The sequence below is a fragment of the Camellia sinensis genome, chromosome 13, assembly GCF_055761805.1.
Source record: "Camellia sinensis isolate YWXY chromosome 13, ASM5576180v1, whole genome shotgun sequence".
Lineage (NCBI taxonomy): Eukaryota > Viridiplantae > Streptophyta > Magnoliopsida > Ericales > Theaceae > Camellia > Camellia sinensis.
The window spans coordinates 103,037,152-103,047,578 of NC_138973.1; the positions used below are offsets into that span (position 1 = coordinate 103,037,152).

A 10,427-nucleotide genomic window follows, 5' to 3' on the forward strand; every position below is an offset into this window, starting at 1 on the left:
TTCATGCCTAACTATTTCCCCAACTAGTTTTCTTCCCTCTCCTCCAATTTTCTTCAACTCCAAACCTCTAAATAATATGTTTTTAAAGATTTTCAAAGAGTTCACCTCTCTTCCATTTATTTCCAATTTGTCTTTACTTGATTTACCAAAAAGTGCAATATTTTAAACGAAATGCGAGTCTCGGAACATCATAAAAGAACTTAAAAAATATTTTGAAAAAGCGGATTTTAAGGTCCAAAAAAAAAGTTTCGGTCCAAAATAGTTTTGGTTCAAAATGTGGTGTAAGGTTGTGATTTAGAAGCTCTTCTTGCTGAAGAAATCGAACGTTTGTACCTCATATCTTTTCATCATCGAGTGATCAACCTAAGGCGCCCAAGTTTTAAGGGCAGTCAAAAATGGGGTGTCTACAGTTGCCCCTCTTTGGTAGAACTCGAAGTCATGAAATGACGTGAGTGAATGCCAAAGTCCGAAGACGACCCATTTTGATAAGGCCGTAAGACTTGGGCAAACAAACAAAATGCAGATATAGTTGGTTGAACCCGAGGGTTGCCTACGTATCCCGTTGTAAGGAATCAAACCAGCGTAGTTCAGGGGCAGGATATGAAATGATACACAATGTAATGCAATAATACAAATGATATGCGGTGTAAGGACAATGTAATGAAATAATCAAACCACAAGCAGTGCAAAACACACACAAATACCATAAAGGAATGGAGATGCAAATCAAACTACGTTTTATATAGAAAAGAAGTGGGCACAGCCAAATGACGCCTAACACAGGCTAAGTGCCTACATCCTCAATACTGGCCTCAGCGCAGCATGGATGCTTACACATAACAAAACTATGTTTTAACATGAAAGGCATGCGAGCATATGCAAAACTATGTTTTTCGTAGAAAGAGAAAGAGTACAAGTAATTTGGGTGGTATGATGTAAGTGAGGAATGATCTACTGAGGAAAGATGATGATCTGAATTGCTGAATGTAGCAAAACATAGTATGATGCAATGAATGCAGTGAATAACGCGTAGGCTGAACCACATCTTACCTAGAAAATGCATAGACACAAAACAAACCATGTCTAAGTGTTTTATTTTATTGTATTTTGTTGGGCTCTGGTCTGTTGCTTTAGAACTCTCTGGTTTGGTTGTTTAAAAATTGGTAAATGAAAAAGAAATGAAATTTTGGAGCTTATTTTGAGCTTTGCTTGGTACAATTCTTATTGTTCTCAGTGTTTCATGTAATAAGCTCGTCAATTTGTAGCAATATATATTTAATTTAATTTAAAATTTTTTTTTTTTTGAGAAATTTAATTAGACCCTTGTCCATTTTGGGTTGAAGGCGCTCTGTTTGATTGTTGAGAAAATGAGGAGAAAAAGGATTGAAATTTTTTATTCTGTTGAGGTCTGTTATGTATCTTTATAACTCTCTGGTTTCTTTGCTTAGAAAATTGAGAAATGGAAAGGAAAGAAGTTTTGCATCTTATGTTGAGCTTTGTTAGGTCTATCACTCATTGTTCTTGGTGTCTGCATTTGTATTATGTGATTAGCTAAGGGCTGTGAAACTGTGATTTTTAGTTATTATTTCAGAACTCAAATTAGACCGTTTCCCATATTCAGCCTTTGACACTCTGATTGGTTGATGAGAAGGCAGGGAATGGTTTTTTTGATCTTTTGCATTCTATTGCGTTGCTTTAGAACTATCCAATTTGGCTGCTTAGAGAACTGGAGAAAATACAAGAGGAGATGTTGAATCTTATGTAGGGTAGGCTTTGTTTTGTACGTTTGTTTAGTGTTTATGATTGTGTCAACTGAATACTGTTGTACCTAATGTCTGTGTAACAATGATTTTAGTTTTAATTTGAGTAATTTATTTAATCCTGCTCCATTCTTGGGTTTTCGACACTGCTAGGTTGCTGATTAACGAGGATAAAATTTTGATCTTTTGTTTTCTGTTGTGTTGCTTTATAACCATATGTTTGATTGCTTGAAGAATCGAGATAAAGGGGGAAAGAAAAAAGAGCTTTTAATATTACATTCTACATTCAGCCCCATCTGATTGTGACACAAGGCTTATTTGGTTCATTCTGTATGCAACGTGTATTTTCTCATTTTGGTTACCTTCTATTTTCTTTCAGAATTTTTCTGAAATCCTCATCCTTCTGTTTTTGTCACCGTTTGATTACTTATAAAGCTGAGTAAAGGACTTAGTTTTATCTTTTGTTCTCTGTTGTTTTGAACTAGTTGTGTGGTTGCTTCGGGAAAGAAAATAAGTTGAATTATGAATATTCTGTTTTATGATTGTTATATAATTTTTCATTTTGGTTGTTGAGTATTCTATGGTGTCATTTAGTTAATTTAAGGGAGCTTTTTTGATAAATCCATTTTCTAAGAGATTTATTCCATCCAACCCATATTCTTTTTGACTATTCCATTAGGTCCAATTTGAGATAAGAAGACCAAAATACCCTTTTTATCTACTTATGTTCCATTTAATTCACATTATATTCTTATGTTTCAATAAGTCCTATGGGTGACATAATTACCAAAATACACTTAATGTGAATGTTCACACCGTCAATGTAAATGTTCATATTGTCAATATGTAAGGGCCCGGCCCATGTCGATCCTCGTGGGTGTCCGGAAAAATTCGAGTCGGGCCGGATCGGCCCACAGGCCAAAAAAATAGGCCCAGCCCGGCCCGGCCCGTTAATAATATGAATATTCACATTGACAAGTTAACATTCACATTGATAGGAGTGTAAAATTGGCCTGTGGCCTGTGGGCGGCCCGAAACCAGCCCGTTGCCCGGGGCGGGCCCGGGTAGGCCCGTTCACAATGTGAATATTCACATTGACATATTAACATTAACATTGACAATAGTGCAAAATTGGCCCGTGACCCGTGGGCAGCCCGAAGCCCGAGTCCTGGTCGGGCCCGGCCCGGCCCATCCCGTTGACAATGTGAATATTCACATTGACATGTTAACTAGCCCGCGCTCTGTGGCCGGCCCGAAAGCCGCCCGCGACTCATGAGCTGCCCTGGGCGAGGCCGGCCCGACCCGTTGATAATGTAAATATTCACATTGACATGTTAACATTCACATTAAAAAGAGTATAAAATTAGCCCGCGCCTCGTGGCTGCCCGAAACTAGCCCACGGCCCGTGGGCGGCCCGGGGCGGGTCAGCCCGGCCTGTTAACAATGTGAATATTCACATTGACATGTTAACATTCACGTTGATAAGAGTGTAAAATTGACTCACGTCCCATGGGCGGCCCGAAGCCCGTGGGCGGCTCTAGACGAGCCCGGTCCGGCCCGTTGACAATGTGAATATTCACATTGACATATTAACATTCACATTGATAGAAGTGTAAAATTGGCCCGTAGCCCGTGGGCGGCCCGAAGCACGCCCGCTGCCCAGGGCGGGCCCAGCCCGGCTCATTGACAATGTGAATATTCACATTGACATATTAACATTAACATTGATAAGAGTGTAAAATTGGCCTGTGACCCGTGGGCAGCCTGAAGTCCGGCCCCGGGCCGGGGCGGGCCCGACCCGTTGACAACGTAAATATTCACATTGACATGGTAACATTCACATTGATAAGAGTGTAACATTAGCCCGTGCCCCGTGGTTGTCCGAAACACGCCCACGGCCCGTGGGCGGTCCGAGGTTGGCCCGACCCGGCCTGTTGACAATGTCAATATTCACATTGACATGTTAACATTCACATTGATAAGAGTGTAAAATTGACTCGCGTCCCATGGGCGGCCCGAAACCCGTGGACGGCCCGGGTTTGGGTCTAGGCCTACCCCGGGCCGCAGGCGAGCTTCGGGCAACGGACAAATTTTACACTCCTATCAATGTTAACGTTAACATGTCAATGCGAATATTCACATTGTCACGGCTCGGGCCAAGCCCACCTCTGGCTGCGGTCGGGCTTCGGGCCGCCCACGGGCTGCGGGCCAATTTTACACTCCTATTAATGTGAATATTAATATGTCAATGTGAATATTCACATTGCCAACGGGCTGGGTCCACCCCGGCCCGAGGTCGGGCTTCGGGCTGCCCACGGGTCACGGGCCAATTGTACACACTTATCAATGTGAATGTTAACATGTCAATGTGAATATTCACATTGTCAACAGGCCGGGCCGGGCCCGCCCTGGGCCACCCACGGGCCGTGGGCGGGTTTCGGACAGCCACAGTACGCGGGCTAATTTTACACTCCTATCAATGCGCATGTTAACATGTTAATGTGAATATTCACATTGTCAACGGGCCGGGCCCGCCCCGGGCCGCAGGCGGATTTTTGGCTGTCCATGGGCCGCGGGCTAATTTTACACTCTTATCAATGTGAATGTTAACATGTCAATGTGAATATTCACATTGTCAACGGGCCAGGCCGGGCCGGGCCCGCCCCGGGCCGCGGGCGGACTTTTGGCCGTCCATGGGCCGCGGGCCAATTTTATACTCTTATCAATGTGAATGTTAACATGTCAATGTGAATATTCACATTGTCAACGAGCCGGACCGGGCCCGCCCCGGGTCGCCCATGGGCCGCGGGCGGGTTTCGCGCCACCACGAGACGGGGCCCAATTTTACACTCTTATTAATGTGAATGTTAACATGTCAATGTGAATATTCACATTGTCAACGGGCCGGGCCGGGTCGGGCCCGCCCTGGGCTGTTGTCCAGTTTTATACTCCTATCAATGTGAATGGTAACATGTTAATGTGAACATTCACATTGTCAACAGGTCGGGCCGTGGGCGGGTTTCGGGCAGCCACGAGGCGCGGGCTAATTTTACACTTCTATCAATGTGAATGTTAACATGTCAATGTGAATATTCACATTGTCAACGGGCCAGGCCGGGCCGCAGGCGGGCTTTTGGCCGCCCATGGGCCGTGGCCCAATTTTATACTCTTATCAATGTGAATGTTAACATGTCAATGTGAATATTCACATTGTCAACGGGCCGGGCCGGGCCCGCTCCGGGCCGTCCATAGGCCACGGGCGGGTTTCGCGCCGCCACGGGACGGGGGCCAATTTTACACTCCTATTAATGTGAATGTTAACATGTCAATGTGAATATTCACATTGTCAACGGGCCGGGCCCGCCCTGGCTCGCGAGCGGGTTTCAGGCCGCCTACGGGTAATTTTACATTCCTACCAATGTGAATTTTAAAATATGAATGTTTACATCATTAAATTGCTAATCGTTCAAAAAATATTTATAAGGGTATCAAAATTAAGTATCAAAATTAAATATAAGGGCATAAGTGTCCAAAAAAATAGTATAAATCAAGAAAATGGATTTTATGGAATAAAACTATACATACATGGGACTAAATGGGTTAAAAAATTCCTTCATGGACTTCTTGGTTTAAAACACTTCTAAATTGGATTTTTCAATAAAAATCCCTTAATTTAATCCTATACTTTTATTTTCCTATATAATTATGGGCCTGCGTGAAAATTGGTTGTGTTTGGGGTAGCGTTGTAACCATGATTCTGCCCCTTCACGTGAACCCTTTGTTTGGATACAACTTTCAAAAATTAATTTCACTCACTTTTGAAAATATGTCTACCCGGTTATCCTCCCGAATGTCCTCCGGACGTTCGAACGGTTGACTGGAACAATGTTTTTTTTTTTTTTTTGGCACATGTTATTTTTATATTTTAAATAAAAAATATTTTCAATTTTTTTAAAATTTTTTTTTATGAACTTTGAATAGAATTTTGAGTTATTTGTTTGGTTATGAGTTGTAAGAGTTTGAATCAAATATCATATGCTACATCAAAAATTTTAAACTCAATTCAAAACTCTTAATCAAACAAATTTTCCACACTCAAATCATTATTTTAAAATTACTTTTCCAATGTATCCCCCCCTCCAAAAAAAAAAAATCATTATTCCAAAATTCACAAATTCAAAATACAATTTTATTTTCAAATCATAATTCTAAAACTCTACTAAACACTACCGTAGTTTCCACCGGTCAAAACTCTCTCCACTAAAATATGCAACAGACTGTTATAAATTCTGGTAATGAAAGCTGTTTATTTCATGTATTGGCCAGTACTACTGTTAGTTCGTAGTCACGGATAATTTAATTGAAATAAAAGAATCAAATAAACATGTTTTATAATCTTAAAAACAGGTGAAACAAATAAACAAAATAAAAAAAAAAAATAAAAAGATGAAAAATGATTGAAACACAAAAACACATTAAAGAACTTATTTTCAATTGTAATCTTGACATACAATAGTGTATAGGAGCTTCAGAATTGTTGAACTCATCCGTGTGACTGTTGATGCTTGTTAGTATTGCGGTTTAAAGCATTCAGGTGGCATCTGTCCGTTGAATCGCTTAGTATCTTCGCAGTAGTCATATGTCATGTAGTTATCTTTGACCCACTTCATCTGACCCTGCTTAGCATCGCTCAATTGGCTGTATGCAGGTGATGTCCACCAGTTGGCAGTGGTTTGGGAGGTGCATTGACTAATGCTAACCGGCCCATTCCACTTGCAAGCCCTTGCCCTAAACCGGTTGTATCTAGCTATGAACGGTGCCCAGCTCCAGTCAATCTTAACAAGGCCACCTCTTGTTGCCCAGTTATCAGCATTCCATAAGCTGGAGTACACCCTCATCCCTTGTTTGTTTGGGTAGGGAATCCCCTCATTCTCGTAGTTTCTGAATACACGAATAGGCAGGCTATCGACGTACCACCTGTAGCCATATTGATGAATGCAGGGTTTAGGAAATGTTTGGCTTGCAAAATTATATGTACGATGTTGTTAAATCTACAATAACATTGGGAAGGTGAAGAGATTTCTGTTATTGGACACTCTAAGCTTGAATTATTCGAGTTCTGTAAAGTTCTTTTCAATTTCGTGTGATGCTATAGAAGGGTAAAGATGATGTTTTATTGGAAAGAAATCCGGTTTTCGTGTTACTTACACAACTTCTGTCGGGTTCCAATGAATGGTGTAGTTGTGGAAATCAGCAGTTGGGTCAAACCAGGGGTAGAATTGCTGTTCTCTGTTTCCTATTCCTTGTGTGAAGATATTTGTGTGGATAATGTAAGGTTGTCCTGAAACGTTACCCAAGAATTCAAAATCTATCTCGTCGTGCCAGTTCCCAGTGGAGGACATCTGTGAGCAATTAAGAAAGTAGAGTTAGCCATTATTATTTTCAAATTAGTCTCAGATATGTTAATCACGGCGGCCATATTGCAAAGCATTGTAGAAGGAATTTGAGAAGGAAATATCTATATTTTGTAGGACACTATGCAGATCACCGAACTCTGGCACTTACATAATAGGCTGTGACAGTTCCAGCAGAATTCCCAGGGACCAATTTGATAAGCATTTCAATGCTTCCAAATAGAAATTGTCTCTTTGATTGAATGCCGGAACCTGAAAACCAAAGACAGCAGTAGTCTGTTAGAGCTAGCTACTACCAAAAACAAGTTTGAATTAGAAACTTGAAAGCATCTAAAGATTCAAAATATCCAGTTAGAAATAATTCCCTACTAAAATTTTCAATTTGCAGGGTTGTCCAAGTTGTTTTAACTATCATAGATTGATTCATCCCAATAATTTCATTCATATTGTGGATTCCATGAGCATTCATCAGATTTCATTTCTGGAAATTTTGCTTCATGTGTCACTTCCATTGTGCATTTTTCATAGATGGCTTAAGCAACACATCAAAGGAACTATTTTTCTAGGGTTTGTATAACCTCTTGTTTGAGACTTGGATTCTATTACCTAATATTGATCATATGATGATATAAGTTACTCAGTTTGACTGTGTTTTCGGTTTTTGTTGGTTTTATTTTATGACGCTTCCATTCTGCATTTTTCATAAGTGTCATCAGCAACACATCAAGAGAGATTTTTCTAGGGGTTTGTTTGACGTCTTGTATGAGACTTGGACTCTATTGCACGAGATTGATCATATGGTCATACAAGCCACTCTGTTCGGTTGTGTTATCGTTTTTTATTTTCTGAAAAATACAAATTATTTATTTATTTATTTTTTCATGTTTTTAGAAACAAAATCGTGTTGTTTTTAGAAAATTTTCCTGAAAACAATTTTTGGATACAATTTGCCAAACTTTTTTTTTTTTTTTTTTTTTTTTTCTTGTCCGTATGATCTGTCAATTTTTGTGATATGAATGTGCAACATTGCTACCTTACACAATATGCCCAGACAACTTGAATGTCACAGCAGTATGTTATTTTACAAGCACTTTATGTTTCTTTTCTAAATTTTATGTGATCATAGTTACTAAATTACTAATTTGCAAATGTGCACTCAAAACTGATCAAATATGAAAGCACTATGACTTTGAAGCATCAAACCAACAGTTGCTCAACAAAAACTCGATAGCGATTACCTGAAGTTTGATCCAACACGAGCTGAAGATTGTCCCCATTCATCCAAGAATGGTAAGCACCCCAGTTGAAATACATGCTTTTGGGAAAGTTGGCATCTACAGATCCCGAATAAAATGCAATCGCAGAGATGAACAAAGCGATGAAAAGAGCTTGTGAACTTGCCATTTTAACCCCAATGGAGAATTCTCTCCTATGAAGATGAAATTGTGGATGCTTTTCCTACAGGTTCGCAATGTGTTTTATAGCCTGTAACGAGCAGATGTGCCTTTTTGAGACCAACTATATTTTGAGTATTATTTGGTGTTGATTGATTTATTTATGTTTTCCTGGTAGTCTCACAAAATGCTGACCCTGTCATGTTTCTTGACATTCTTGCATTATTACTTAGAGAACAAGTATTTATTTTTTTTTATTTTTCGGGTAGTCAATGAATACAATTCTGCAATATTTTGTATGTTCTTGGAGATAGAAATTTTGGTCCTTCTGACTTATTTGGTGACCTAGCCGATGCTGCATCCAACCTGTTTCGTTTTCATTTTCGTTTTTGTTTTCGTTTTTATTTAAAGGTGACAATTTTTTACATGATGCAAACTGGATATGAAATTAGTGAGTTAGGGTTGATTAGTTCTTGACATGAAAACCAAAAGTGATATCACCAGAAAATACGAAAAATAAACATGTTAGGTTAGTATTGTTGGATTTATTTTCTAGTGTGGCCCAATAGCCTACATATTTTTACATGTTTTATTTTATTTGGACTCCACAATTAGATAAAGCCAATATTATATATAAAGTTCAGTAATTAGAATTTTAATATAATTACTCTTCTAAAATAAGAAGGAAACCTTGATGGATTAGGAATTCTTCTGATAGAGTTTATCTGGTCCTCTTCTCTCCTCTATATAAGGATGGGTGACTCTCCTTCTTTTGATATTATTCAATCACTCTAAGTTTTATAGTCATCATAATAAAGTGAGAGAGAGAAGAACGTGAGCCAAGAATTAAAGATTCAACTATTAGGGGTATTTTCTCAACTTCTCTAATTCAATGGCTGACAAAGGTATGCTCATTTTATTCTTGAGTTGTATTGAATTTAAGATCCTGCTAAGTTTAATTCCGCATTTGTTGGCTTTTTGGCTTTTCGAAGGGTATTTTTGTGAATGTGAGCGTGCCAGCAAGGATCAATCAGTCCTTACAGAAATTATAATTGCCAACCAATTATCAGACGATTGTGTTTTAGTTCTTTTCAGCCTCAATGAAGAGGACTTTTACTGGTGGCTTGACTTAGGAGAAATTAAGAGAAATAACAGTAATATGAAGAACAATTGAAGTATTTCATAAAAATGAACACTTACAACGGTCCGAACTCAGCCTCGGAGAGGTTTACAACAGCAATCTACTTGAATCTACTTGAAGCTACTCCTATGAATCGAAGTGCAGTGCGAGTATTTAAAGTGCAGGTATTTAAAGAACAGGTATTTAAGGACTGGAAATGTAAATGACTGGAAAGAAAATATATGAAGTAAATGACTGGTTTGTATGGTCTGAGTCCGTCCCTCTTTCTGGGGGCTACCCTGCTATTTATACTCGTCAGTGATGACCTTCGAACTGCACTTCGAACTGTCGAACTGCTCCTCCATGATCGCTGGTCATGCTTCCTTACAAGTAGCTCCATTACGCCATTACTGGCAGTTAAGCTTCCCTCTTGTACTTAGATTTGAATATGAGTAACCGTTTGAAGACACGTCATCTTGCATCCCGTTTATTTGATCTAGTGTTACTCGGATCATGTGAGGACCAATGTTTATTGTCACGTGTACGATCAGGATTAAAGGCTTGAATAACCTTCCTTTATTACCCTTACTATGCCACGTGTCGAACTGTAACTGGCTTTTACAAAATATGTAGCCAACATTACCCCCCGCACTAATATACCCAATACTTGGTGATATTAGTGGATTGCAATTTTCCCGCGCTTCCAGAACGTGTATGAAGTCCATATTCTGGAAATACA

General features: G+C 39.4%; 1 protein-coding gene across 1 annotated transcript; it reads right to left on the bottom strand.

The window, feature by feature from the left end:
- Positions 1-6,120: 6,120 nt before the first annotated feature.
- Positions 6,121-8,701, bottom strand: LOC114278923 (putative xyloglucan endotransglucosylase/hydrolase protein 26). Its single transcript, XM_028221078.2, has 4 exons — positions 8,413-8,701; positions 7,326-7,426; positions 6,969-7,162; positions 6,121-6,737 (listed from the first exon to the last, which is right to left on the bottom strand). The coding sequence occupies exons 1-4, from the start codon at positions 8,576-8,578 to the stop codon at positions 6,329-6,331; spliced, it is 870 nt and encodes a 289-aa protein (XP_028076879.2). The 5' UTR covers positions 8,579-8,701; the 3' UTR covers positions 6,121-6,328.
- Positions 8,702-10,427: the final 1,726 nt, after the last annotated feature.